The following is a 13688-nucleotide window of genomic DNA, read 5'->3' on the forward strand; positions in this document are numbered from 1 at the left end:
TATCTTTAATTATTTTATTTTAAAATATATTATTTGTTAAGACTATCGTTGGTGTAGTATAATGTAGTTGCATTATACAACCATGCCAACTGACTCTCCAAATTATATTTGAGTAGCTCTCTTTTATGTCGTCGAATACTGAACAGCAGCTGATTGAAAACCGTAAGAGCCAATCAGAATTTTTGAAACCAAGTCTGTGATTGGTTGGTTTTGTGGCACACTTATAACGGTGTACAGAGAGTTGAGCGCTCGCAGCAGAGAATGTTGTGAGCGCAAGCAACACATTGCGAGCAAGCGCAAATGAAAAAACTGAGCGAGAGGAGGTGTTATTGTGTGTGTGTATATGGATAAGCGCAAACACTGAAATACATTTTTTGCACGCAGCTTTGAATTTTGTTCACTCAAATTCAGCTTTTGTACGCTCAAAATAAATTTCTCTTCAAAATGCAACACTTGCACTTGCAATCTTTTTTTACGTGCGCTCAATATTTTTTTACGTGTGCTCAGAATAGTGGCACTGAAATAACGCCATAGCTATACCAACGACTTCATCTGGTTTTGGATCCAACTCTAAACGACCAAGCAAAGAAAATATTAAAGAAAGCTCTGAAAATGCTTTGAACGCTGGTAGGCTGGCTGCAGTAGCACTCCGAGTCAGTAGAGGTCTCTGCATGATAGCCTTACGCGTTAGTTGGCAGCAGGACGGTCTTGTTCTTCGCAGTCATTGCACGTTGACGCAATCTCAGTCCCAACCACCTCGCTCCAGAACTTTCCTAACGGCACTTGAAATCTATCAGGCTACAGAAGCATTACTTTTAACACTGCTGATTCTAATGGCGAGTGAACAGTAAGTCAAAGTGATATAAGTATATCAGTAGCAACTTGTGTAGTGTAGTGAATGCTGTTCGCTCTATTTAGCTTTCGCTTTTACTTATTTTACCTTCTCGTTTCTTTGGCAGAAGCTTTCCTGACAGCCTCATAGACGAGGATCCGAAGAGGACGTTGGAGGTAAAAGCGTGTAGAGCATTCTCGCGCCCCACGCTTATTGTGTTTCGTATCACATCATAAAGCTATAACCGTGTGTTTAGAAGGAAGACGTAAAGGAAATTATATGCGGTAAACGTGGCTCATGGCGGTTTGATATTTTTATTTGATCAGGTGATTGGTAAGCATTTCGTAGATGGCTGCACAATGAGACGAGCTAGTTTGTTTTCCAGCGTAATTTATATGAACGCACAGACACTGGAAAGTTTTAGTTGCGCCTGGAACTTGCTCGTATAATGCAGAAGTTTTCCCGGTGGAATGACAGATGGAAATTAAGAGGTAGCAGCACGACGAGTTGTTTTTCTGCGCACTTTTAAAGATGATCGTAACATTTCATGCAGAGATCGAAGTTTTATTCAAAGTAAATATTTGACGATGAAGTCCTGGTTGCAAATTGGAATTAATGATAAAGATTAAAAAAACAGATGTCAATATTTTTAAACAGTGATGTTTTGGATCGACGGGGGCAAGAAAAGATCTGTCCGGCAGCATGTCGTTGTCATGGCAACGAGTGTTCAACAACTCTCCAGCACTTCAGGTCATCTAACTGACTATCCTACTTTCTGTTTTATTTTTATTTTAGAACTACAGAGGTTATATAGTCATTAAAATAAGAAACATGCACAATTTTACTAACGAGAGGAGCCCGTTCTTTGTATTGCATTTGTGTATTTAGCTAAGATGTGACCGCAGTTTTCAAGATCATTTTTACAAAGATCAGTATTTTTAGCATCAACTACTGGTGTTCATAAATATCTGGTATAGAAATACAGTAAATATCCTGGAGCAACGTAAGGAATGCCACCAAGAGCATGGATTAGGTCAATAGGAATGACATGCACTTTGACTCTTGGGTCATGGATTGCTCTGCTTTGCACATCATTTAGTTCTGGAGTAACTCTTTATATGTTGATGACTGAAATGGCAGGTTTTTTTATGTAATTCTAAACACCTTTTTTGCCCTTTAAATGGTTATGCCCATTGCCTGGCATAAGGAGAGTTCTGCACAAGTGTAACTGCATATCTGTCTTGTATTTATGGTTACATTTACTTTCATGTTATCACTTTGTCTACAAAGTGAAAAGGTTTTCTTTGAGTGACCATTTATAAGCTTAAAGTTACCTGTCAAGGGCATAAGGTGATGATATATTTTCATTTAGTCCAAACCTGTTTTTTTTCAGGGCTGGATCACTAAATGGAACCAACCTATCTTAGCAGCGTGTGAGCTAACTGTAGACAGGGCAGCAGTCCCATGCAGGGCATATGCAGTCCTCCTGTGTTCGTTTAGAATTCTCATTCTCCTTACTCAAATTATTTTGGATTGTGGTAGGACACCTGACTACTAAGAGAAAACTATATAGGGAAGGGATTTTGAACACCAAAATGCTTGAACTATGAAACAAAGACACTAGCCAGGAGAGGATTAGTATATTATTTTCTCAAATCAGATGAAATAAAATAATTTTGCACACAGTATTTAAAATTAAAAAGCTGCAAGACAAAATTTAGGTTACTTCCATGCCACTAAGGTTACATTTAAAAACACGGACATTAGTCTCCATTTTCACCTTTTGTCCACACTACCCCACTACTTTTAACCTCTGAAAATAAACACTTTTGAAATGTTCTCTATAGCCATAAATGTCTGAATCTTGGTGTTGCAGTGTAGATGAGTGTAAATATAGAGTTTTGAAAATGCAAAATCTAACCACACACTGGTTAGTTTCTGCTTATTTCATAACCTTTTCCTGGTTGCATCCTGCTCATTACAACATCTCATTCTCTGATTGGTTACCTTTCACGGAAGACCACCATATTCCAATATATGGGGGGTGTGGTTAAACACATTTGTGGGCCATGACAGTGCGCAATTTTAAAATAAAAACCATGCAGTCAGCCTCCAAATGGGTGTAATTTGGCAGCTGTGGGGTTTTTGGTATATACAGTGAGCTGATTGATAGATTAGGTCTGTTTTTCCAAATTAGCACTCTGCTTATCGTAATTAGACACCATGCCAACGGAGGTATATATGCAGAGAGTGAGGGGAAGGAAGAATTGTGAAAAGGAATAGAGCAAGAAGGACAGAATCTGGGGTTCAAACCAGTGCAGTGATGAGGAGTCAAGTGGTTAGCGACCATGTTAGGAAGCAAGAGGAGTGGCGCTCCTGTGGTGAATCATGAAGACAAAAGTCTGGCTTTGAGCATCCTGGTGGACGCCTAAGAGTTATAGTCGGTGCAAGTGTCAGATAAAGGAACTGTAGCAGTCAGCATCTCAGCCCCGCTGCAAGACTGGAAGGATGAGCTGAGGAGACATGGGAGAAATGTACTGGGCCTGGAGAGTGCGATTTTAAAACGGGAACTTCATTCACTACTTTATTCTATAATTGAATTTTAATGATTTGCTATCATGGATTGTTTTGTATTTATTTGATACTTTCACAGTGCAGTTTGTTTTGGAACACTTTATTGTAGAATAAAAGCACAGAGCATTGTTTTACACTATCTCTTGCAATGTTATGTACCTTCATTTGCCCAAGTCCTCTTCTATTTCATGACTATTGATAGCCTGGATTAAAGGGGATTGTGCCTGCTGCAGGTAACACAGGCATCACAAACAGACAGAGAGGAGTTGCCTTCTGTGGCACTTGTTTTGTTGCTTACCTATATGCATCTAAATTGCATATTGATCAGCACCAGGTAAATTACAGTTTGGTTTGAATGTCATATGTGTTTTTGGTCATTTCAATGTGGGTAGAGATACTTTTGTAAATGATGTGGAAATGCTATTGCGGTAAGAGGTTATTTTTGTTTAACAATGCTGTTTTTAAATGAAAATGTAGTATTGTGAACATAGCCTTATTTTATTGCATGTGCTTAGTTTATTAGTTTCAAGAATTGTCACTCTTAAAAACAAATATTTTGAAATGTTCCAGTATCGAGGCTTATTGGGCTACTTGTCCATGTGACGTTTGCATGTTTTTATCCTGTCACTGCTTAATTTTTCTCCAGGTACCTAGATTTTCTCCACATTTCAAATATAAATGAGTTTACCTTGCAATGTTCTGTGGTCTAGTAAATGGGTAGTTCCTACTTTTTGCCTGATGTTACAGGATAAAGTGTGGGTGTTTGCAATCCCAAATTGTACTACCTGGGTTAAGACTTCTACCTCAAATCTTCAAGAGACTAAGGTTTACATTCTGGCTCGGAAACAGTCTTTATGGAATTTGCATGTTCTCCGTGTATGTATGCATGTGGATTTTTTTTTTTTTTTTGGTTTTCCTGTCGCATTCCAAAGATTTGCATGTTAGGTTGATTGATGACTTTAAGTTGGCATGGTGGGAGTAGTGTGTGTTTTTGCATGCACATTCACATATGCCCTGTGGTAGATTAGGTTGTTTCTTTTGTGCTAGGGTAGGTTAGAGGTGGACATTGTCAGGAACACCATGATCGGATGTACATTGGGTATAGAAAATAATCACCACTTTGAAAATATTCAGATTTTGTTGCTTTGAAGCCTGAAATGAAGACAAACAAAAATGTATTTACTCAATGGGACTTGTAACAGCCAAGTGGAAGATATAATAGCAATGGTCCAGAAAAAAAGTAAAAAAACATAATCACTGAGACGGTTAATGGATCACCTCACTCCTAATAAATACTTGTAAACTCAATCAGGTGTAAGTAATCATCTTCTCCATTGCACACCAAACTATTTGGCTTTCACTTGTGATCGGTTTTAATCCTTCTACTTATTAATTCATAATAAAAACAGCTATTCTTAGAGCATTCCAGTACTTGGAAGTGCAGATGAAAGAAAACAATCAACTTTACCCCCTGTCAAAAGATCTTGGGGAATTAAGTTGTGCACAGGCACATGTCAGGAAATGGATACAAAACACTTCAAAGGGTTTATCAGTCCATAGGAGAAGAGTAACATCCATAATTAAGAAGTAGAAAGTGTTTGGTACTACTAGGACCCTTCCCAGATCAGGCCATCCCTCCAAACTGGAAGGAATAGTGAAGTGGAAATTTGTAAGAGAGGCCACCAAGAGGCCTATGGCAACTTTGAAGCAGTTACAGGAATTTCTGGCAAAAATTGTCATTGTGTGCATATGCTCCACAAATTTGACTTGTGTGGGGTTGGGCTCTGTTGGAAGAAAAAGGCCACATTAAGTCTCGATTGAACTTTGCCAAAACACACCTTGAAGATCTTGAGGTCAAATGAAAAAAGGTATTATGGTCAGATGAGACCAAAATTGAACTATTTGGCTTCATTGTCACAAGGTATATCTGGCTAGTACATCTTGCCATCAAAAGAACACCATACCTACAGTAAAGCATGGAGTTGGTAGCATCCTCTTGTGGTGGTGCTTCTTTACAGCAGGCACTGAGGCACTTACTAAAATAGAAGGAAAATGGATGGGACAAAATACTGTAAAATTCTTGAAGAATATCTGCTGCCTTCTACCAGAAAGTTGTCAACAGAAAGAAGGTTCACTTCAACCATGATAATGACCCCAATCACACATCAACGTTGACCACACAGTAGCTGAAGTAGAAAAAAGGTTAATGTCCTGGTGTGGCCTAGTCAGTGCCGAGACTTAAACCCTATTGAAAATCTGTGTCATGACTTGAAGATTGCAGTGCACCAATGGTCAACATCCAATTTGACTAAGCTTGAATAGTTCTGTAAAGAGGAGTGGACAAATGTTGTACAGTCTGGATGTACAGAGTTGGTAAAGAAGTATCACAACAGACTTGTGCCTGTACTCAAAGAAAAATGGTGGTTCCACAAATGTCAGTGATTCTGGTTTTTTATTGTTAATTTTTTTTCTGAACTTGTGCTATTGTATCTTTCAGTTTGCTGTTTTAAGTTGTATTGAGTGAATACATGTGGAGAAATATTTTTGTGTGTGTCTTCATTTGAGGCTGCAAAGCAACAAAATGTGAATATTTTCAAAGGGGGTGATTATTTTCTATACCCATTGTATATATCCAAGTATCTGGGCCATGATGCAATAATGGTGACATGTTAGTACACTCTAACAACTCCATAGTGCATTTCAATATAGCATCCCTTTCCCAGTAACACTGAACATGTGTCCTGGGCTTTACATGTTGTAGAAATTAACCTTGGCCAGCAGGAATAGGGGTGAATGAAATGCCTGCGTGATGCACATTACATCTATGATCACTTGTGGCCAGTGGTCTTATTTGAGGTTTCTACAACAACTGTGCTAATATTATGCAAGCATCTTTTACTGAAAAGAAGCAATCCATAGTTAATGAGAATCTATATATATTATTCACTAAGGGCACGCAAGACAGAGAGCCCCGCCCGCCAACTGCAAGACCATGGGATACGCACGACAGGGCCAGGCCCGCCAACTCGCAGAGCCCCGCCCGCTAACTCTAAGACCATGGGATACGCTCGACAGGGCCAGGCCCGCCATCTCCTCTGATGGCCAATGAAGAGCATTGCAAGACGTACATACTGCGGTAGGTAGGCCAATGTTATGTTCTTGGACGGGAATCGCGGTATCTTGAAAAGCAGCGTACAACTGAATGCGATGACTGTGCATGGGGTTTGCGAGTTGACACAGAAACAAATTGGAATGAGTTGGCTGGCAATGTTCACATTTCATAATTCGTTCAGTGGAGTGTGATTTTAAATGTGCGTTGAGATATCTCTGCAGTCGGAACATTTTCGAACAAATAGTGCATTGAAACACCTGTGTGGAATGCGTTTGTTCAGTGGAGTGTGTGTTTAAATGTGCTTTTGAGATATTTCTGGAGCAGGTGGTACATGTTGCATTGAAATTCCGGTGTGAAATGCGTTTGTAAATGTTTTTCAGTAAGAGGATAGTGGGAAGGTGACGTCACATCAGCGTGGCTCAGACAAGTGTTTGTGTTGAATGGATTTCCACATGGTTGAGGAGGTCCGTCTCTGTAATGGCACTAGACTTTCTGTTACCAGCATTCACTGCAATGTACTGGAGTGTAAGACTATCACATCTGCCACCTCACAAACTGTCCTTATTCCCCAGATTTCCCTGACCCCATCAGATTGAAATTTGCCTTTTACTTTTACACGCAGACAATTTCCTGTTAGATTGCCGTTTGCAATGACAATTAATAAGGCACAGGGCCAAACTTTCAAAAAGATATGCTTTTTTCTGTCCAAAACCTGTTTTCAGTCACGGACAATTGTATGTTGCTCTCTCCAGAGTTCCATCTTTTCATTCACTGACAGTTGTATCCTCAAACCCTCCACATTTGGACAACTGTGTCTTTCAGGAAGTGTTCACACATCAATAAATAATTATGCGGTGTATGCTACGCCGCGGGTTGGCTAGTAAATTTTAAACTCTTTAGGCATAACAGTATTTTGTGAATACATTTTTTTTTTCTTAAATCAGAAGAGAAAATAGACTTGGTGTAAATAACAAAAAATCTTTTTAATATTTTTGAAGAGAAGAGGCAGCTTAAATGTATTAGAACCTTAGCTGTGAAATACTAATAATTATAAGTTAGGCCTCCCCCTCTTGTAGTCATATTCCCTATTGTAAATTATTTAGCTTGAACACCATCATTGAAACATGTATATTTTTAATATGAATCATCAACTACATGCTCTTCCTGTCATAAACAAATCATGTTAATTCCAAAAATACATTTCTTTTTTATTTGACAGGAACTAACAAGAGCTTTAGAGCAGAATTCAGAAAATTTTGAGTTGTATTGCCAAAGAGCTTATGCCAATATCTTGCTTAAAAATTACAGTGGTAAGTAATTGGGTGGGAGGTAAGTGGTTTTAATATACTGTGACTTTATGCACATAATTATCGGAACTGCCAAAAGGGTCCTCTAATCTTAGCTGGTATGTTCAGTATTATTAATATTGCATATATGGGTTCTGTTATGATTAACAGAAGTAAGAAATGCTTGTATATTATTATTGAAAAGTAAAAGGTTACAGGATTTTGTCTATGAAATGTGTGATTTTGTTTTTGTGCAGTAAAATTGTAAGCATTGGACATGCTTTTTACATACAGCAAAATGCACATGTTAATATGTTTCTGTGCATACAGTATGCATTTTAATTAGTTTTATTTTTGTTTGTAACTGCCATCAGAAATTTATCATTGCATGGAATATATTTGCTTCTTCATCTTCAAACAGACATTCTCATACATTCATTCAGACACAGATCATAGTAACACACCTAATCCTATGAATTAGTAGGCTCTGGGTCTATAACTTTAACAAAACCTATCTAACCAAACTATATAACAAACTGACAACGATTGTAAACCTTTTTACAGAAACCTAAATGTCCTACATAAACATTGATATGAGCAGCAGACATGGATTTAAAAAAATGTTTATTCCCAGATAGTGAGCTGCTTATTGCATCTGACATAAATATTGTAGTATGATATATAAATAGAAATGGGGATTTGTCCTTTAATTCATGCTTATGTGGATGTGTAATTGATTATGAAAAAATAAAATGAATATGTTGTTTTTTTGTTTTAAAACTTAACAAAAATTAGCTGTTTTGTATGAAAGTTACATTTTTAGATGTATTTTTGAAACTGAATGTTGTCATTATACTGAATTGCATCTGATCACAATAATAAAGGTTATGTTTTTTCCCAATTTGGCTTTAATGGATGTATAACATTTTGCAACGAAACTCTTTATTTATATCCATTGGTTCCATAGAACTGTCATTTTTGTTGTGCTTGGGATATCTACCTTAATTAAAGGACAAGTGTCTGTATATCTGTCTGATTGTTATCTCTCTATTATGCCATTTGGTATGGGACTTGCGAGTGACTAATGCAATGCATTTTATTACTAAAAAAGTTTGTGATTGCTCCATCAGTTAGAATGGGAAATGCAATGCATTTCTGAATGCATTCCAACATATAGTGCACTGCAAATGTTAAAATGCTGAGGTCAGTGTTGATTATTTAGAATTCAGCTTGTCTTTGACGGGCAGCACAGCTGGTTCTATGCACAAAAAACACTGAATTTATTTTTAAATATGTTAAGAGTACCAATTTTATATTAGTATGCTTTTGGTAAGAGAAGTTCATTTAAAGTTACAGAGCCTGAACCCAATATTTTGGATGGTTAGAAATGGTAAAATAGCTTTGTGTCTCATTTTTATATTGCTATGCTATGTAATATCTCTGGAACAAATTATTCAGTTTCATTAAACTGAGGGAATTCTTTTGTATGCACTAATTTTATAATTGTTGAAATTAATAAGTTTTTCATATATTGAGATGATCACAATATAGTTCATATCCATGTGATATCCCGTGAAATGGGAAAGTATTACCACAATCTATCATCCTGGTTTCTAATCCCATGCCTGTTTACTATGTTGATGGATTTTGCACATTCTCCTTTTGCCTGCATGTGACCCCCATACCCAGCTTTACAGTTTTCTTCCCTCATCACAAAGAGTTCCTAGCCTAACATATTAGTGTGCATGTTTAGGATCTTCAAAGGACTGCCTTCCCCATATCTGGTAATTGTTTACTGTATTGTGTCCAGTACTGCTGAAATGGACCATTGATCCTATGACCCTGAAACAGATGAAGTAGGTTTCTCTTTCCCCTTGATAACTTTTTGCGGCAGATTTGCCAGACTAGGATGCAAATGGTACTTGAAATATTAGAGAGTAGTTTGAAGGCCTAAAATGTTCTGAATTTTCTAGATAGCTAGATAGAATTCTTTGTCCCTAGGGTAAATTTGACTTTTTACAGAAGCTCATTAAGTAAATAAATTAACACACCAGGATGCCTATAAAGTAAGATCTTGGCAGTCACAGTGAGGCATTATGCAGAAGTGTTGCCGTTGGTATAAAGGTGCCCCTTTAGCGTTTCTTGACGCTCTTGTGCCAAATAATTAGTGGGCTGAAAATACGTGTTTGTGTGTTAGAGACAGGGTATAAAACATTGTTTATAATTGGCACTTAATTTTGTTTTCATTCTCTCATTCACTACTACCTTGTCTCGTAACTAAGCTTGCCTTTTTAATCAGGTTGTTGATTTGATTTTCCACTTTTGGCATGATATTACTGGCCCATTACACCACAGAATATCGCACTGGCCATCACAGATAGGGAATCCATTCCCGGGCTCCCTGGACATTTTTCATCCCCGCATTCCCGGGAATGAAACTGCTGTAATTCCTGGGAAAATGGGAACTGCCATTCTCGCATATATAGCGTGTAAAAATCGATCAAGAAATAACAGAGTTATAGTTGAAAATAATTAAGTGGCACTATTTTGGCCCACAGTGTAGTGTTTTGCAGATTAATTTAGTCAACCAGCAGCAGTCGTCAGTCTCCTGGCTCCGGCTAAGATGGAGTGTAGTGGACTGGGAGGATTCTGCACTTGGCAGCTCACGAATGCCGGGACAGGGCAGACTTCATTGATGTCTGTCGGACAACAGCTTTGAACAGCAACTTCAAATTGCAATGCATCGATCTGTTGCATCCGCATTATCTGTGCCAAGAAACTTGCCATCACAGAATTATGACAAGAAACTGGATGCATCAGTAAAAACTGAAATGGCGGTGTTTCAGAGCAACGGCAAGCGTTTAGAACAAGTTTAGAGCGTTGTTTAGAACAAGTGCATCCGTATTTGATCAGGTAGATCGCGTTGGATTCGAAAAATTTTTTTTTAAACGTTAGTCTATCATATATCCTCCCTATGGCATTTGCCACTTGATTGACATACAGGGCAGCCCAGTCTGAGATCTCTTTCCTTCTAACACACTGGTCATCCCACATGCACCCATACAATCAGATTGTGATTCAGACTACGAATGCCATGAATGTAATTACACCGATCTACATGCTGTCAAATAAACGGACCACATGCCGTGGCTTCACCTCTGACGCTGACTTCCGAGGTTTGTTTCCCGAGAGGGGGTGCAGTGAGTATGTACGCCTGATGAGCCCAGAATTAGGGTAAAACACGTGTTGCGTACTCTTTGCATTATTTGACAGTAAATCTTTGCAAAAGTGTGGGCACCCCTGAACTAAATACATGTACTTATATGACAGCATGAACTGCTTGTAGATAAGGTTAGTCTTTTAGTGGTGTCAACATGTTGCAGTAGTTTTATTAAAAATAAGTGTCGGTCATTCTAAAACCGTTCACATGTGAGATGCCCGTGCACTGTGTCATCCCCGGGATTCCCAGGAATGACATGTGGGATTCCTGAATTCCCGGGAATGGATTCCCTAATCACAGAGTTATTGAAAATGTGAAGGATGCCATTACCCACATTAAAGGAATGCAATCTCCTAAGAAAAAAGAGCCTCTTCTGCTCTTTCTTATATACTGTAGTTACTCTGTGCTATGAGACCAGTCCAGCCTGTCATTGATGTCGATCCCCGAGTATTTGTATCAGTGCACCACCTCTGCGCCCACTTACTGAGTAGTGACCAGGTGTGGCTGCTTTTTGGAGTGGTGAAAGTCAATAACCCATTCTTTGGTTTTCCCGTTCTTTGGTTTTGCTGATGTTAACTTGACTTATTGGCAGACCGACCTTAGCTTTTCATGTTAGCTAGAAAGTCTTGTGTCCTCTTGCCAGTCCTATGTGGCCTCCTACTCTCTGCCTCTCAGGATTAAGGTTCAGGTGTTGTGAAATACTAAAGAAGTCTTTTTTAGTCTCCAGTTAAATTCCCATACTTTCTTTCTCCTTTATACTGCCCCTTCTGCCTCATATACTTTTCTGTCCGCTGTAATTCCTTTCTCAGCTAGGAGCTCAGAAATTCCTGGCTGCAGGGGTGCTGTTTGGCTCTTTAGAATTTCATTTGCTTCTGGCAGTTTCAGTGGATTTCATAAGTATACACAACCATTCTTGATGTGGTAGGAAAATATCAACATCCTCCTGTATGTGGACCTGGCTTTCTGTTTTGGCCCTCCTCCACCTGGCAACAAGTTATCTCCATGTAGATCTGATCAAATTCAATGTGAAATAATTATCAATAATTCATTCATTGATTTCATTTGTTCCTGATGTACAGCCACTTCCAGAATAGAGATATTTCGTTTGCTAAAGGAAGCGGCATCAATCATATGGCCAGATCATGAGTAGTGGGTTTGGCACAAATTTTCTTTTGCACCCATACTCATTAATTGATTTCATTCATATACTTTGTGTGAAAACCTCTCTCATGTTACTTACTGCTATACTGGAACCTTTTTTCTCTAGATGCAGTTGCAGATGCAAAAGCAACCCTTGGCTTAAAGCCCTCCTGTGCTACAGCGTATATGAGACTTGGGTAAGTAATTTTTTCCATGTATTTCATTTGCAATTTTACTCTTGTTTTATACAAGTAATTTCATTACAGTATTTGGTGCTAATGGTTTGCAGGATAGTTTGGCCTTAGATGAAAATTATTCTCTCTATATCTAATTCTCTGCATGAATTCTTGTAATAATTTTAAATGGACATCTCATCATACCAGTTCAAAAGTATAAAATTGGTACTTGTCCAAAAATTGCTAAAATTTAAATGGAATTTAAATGAAAGGATTTGGTACAGTCACTTTGAACTGAGGGAGAGAAGTGTGAAGATGGGTTTGGATAAAAGCAGGATTTAGAGAGGACAGAAGTAGAAGAAGGAACTTTCTACAAGTTCATTTTGCACCCTAGGGTTCTGAATTCATTTGCAGAATCATCCACCTTGATTTTCTTGATTGAAAGTAGTTGAACCTGTTCTCAACTGTGCAGTTTTCCAGCATTTTAGATTTCAGGATACTGCCTCCCTTCCTTATCAACAGGTCCTTGCAAAAAACATTGTTTTCCTTTTAACTGAAAAGTATAGTGGTATGGTTAGGCCTTTATTGCTATTACATTAATAGCATTCAATTTAGTAAGTGCATTTTTGGAACATTTGAACAAAATACTCCCCTTAGAAAAGTTACCATTAAAATGCCAACCAGCAACTTTAAGTAATTAGCTGTCTTCTGAATGAGCCATTTTCATTGCAATTAAGCATAATCAAAGAGGGCTGTTTTATACCTCTTGCTAAATTATTGTAAGCTTAAATGCATAAGGATGTACTGTCTGTTTCTGTAAGCATTGGGTATTACATTTAGGAGTTAAAGAGTGAGAATATGTGTTTATTAGCGTTGTATGGGTGCTTCAGTTAATAATAGAAAGCCTACTCTTTCTTCAAATGTATTTTTTAGAATTGCTGAATACCATTTAAAAAATTACCTATCAGCTCATGAAGCATTCTCAAAGGGACAGAACTTGGATGGTAAGCCATTTTTCTATAATTTACTGTAAAATGTTTGGAGAAAATGTCTTTCTTATGCTTTGCACCGTTTGATTTTGCAGAATCAGATAGCACGATTAGTGTTTGGATTAAACGGTGTGAAGAGAACATGGGTGGTAAGTGTGATTTTTAACTTTATTATGTGTGTGTTATATGTTTATAGTTTTATGGAGTAGGCAACATTTACCCATTTTAGATTTCAGATTTTGTTTTATATTATATTTTTCTGACTTCTGTATTTCGAACATGATTTTATAAAGCTTCAGGTAGTCTTTTTAATATTTCATTAACAGGATCAAAATTTAAGGCTAAATTTATAGATAACA

General features: G+C 37.8%; 1 protein-coding gene across 2 annotated transcripts in view; it reads left to right on the forward strand.

The window, feature by feature from the left end:
• The first annotated feature begins 521 nt into the window (after positions 1 to 521).
• The window catches only part of sugt1 (SGT1 homolog, MIS12 kinetochore complex assembly cochaperone), a 44928-nt gene continuing 31761 nt past the window's right edge, over positions 522 to 13688 (forward strand). The window contains exons 1-6 of one of the 2 annotated variants that reach the window (XM_039745304.1): positions 522 to 847; positions 960 to 1008; positions 7738 to 7828; positions 12292 to 12361; positions 13274 to 13344; positions 13425 to 13478. In XM_039745304.1, coding sequence (XP_039601238.1) covers positions 672 to 847; positions 960 to 1008; positions 7738 to 7828; positions 12292 to 12361; positions 13274 to 13344; positions 13425 to 13478 — 511 coding nt within the window. In that variant the 5' untranslated portion in view covers positions 522 to 671. The remainder of the gene's footprint in view (positions 848 to 959; positions 1009 to 7737; positions 7829 to 12291; positions 12362 to 13273; positions 13345 to 13424; positions 13479 to 13688) is intronic. The other variant, XM_039745303.1, reaches the window with a different exon arrangement.

Source organism: Polypterus senegalus, chromosome 2, assembly GCF_016835505.1.
Source record: "Polypterus senegalus isolate Bchr_013 chromosome 2, ASM1683550v1, whole genome shotgun sequence".
Classification (NCBI taxonomy): Eukaryota; Metazoa; Chordata; class Cladistia; order Polypteriformes; family Polypteridae; genus Polypterus; species Polypterus senegalus.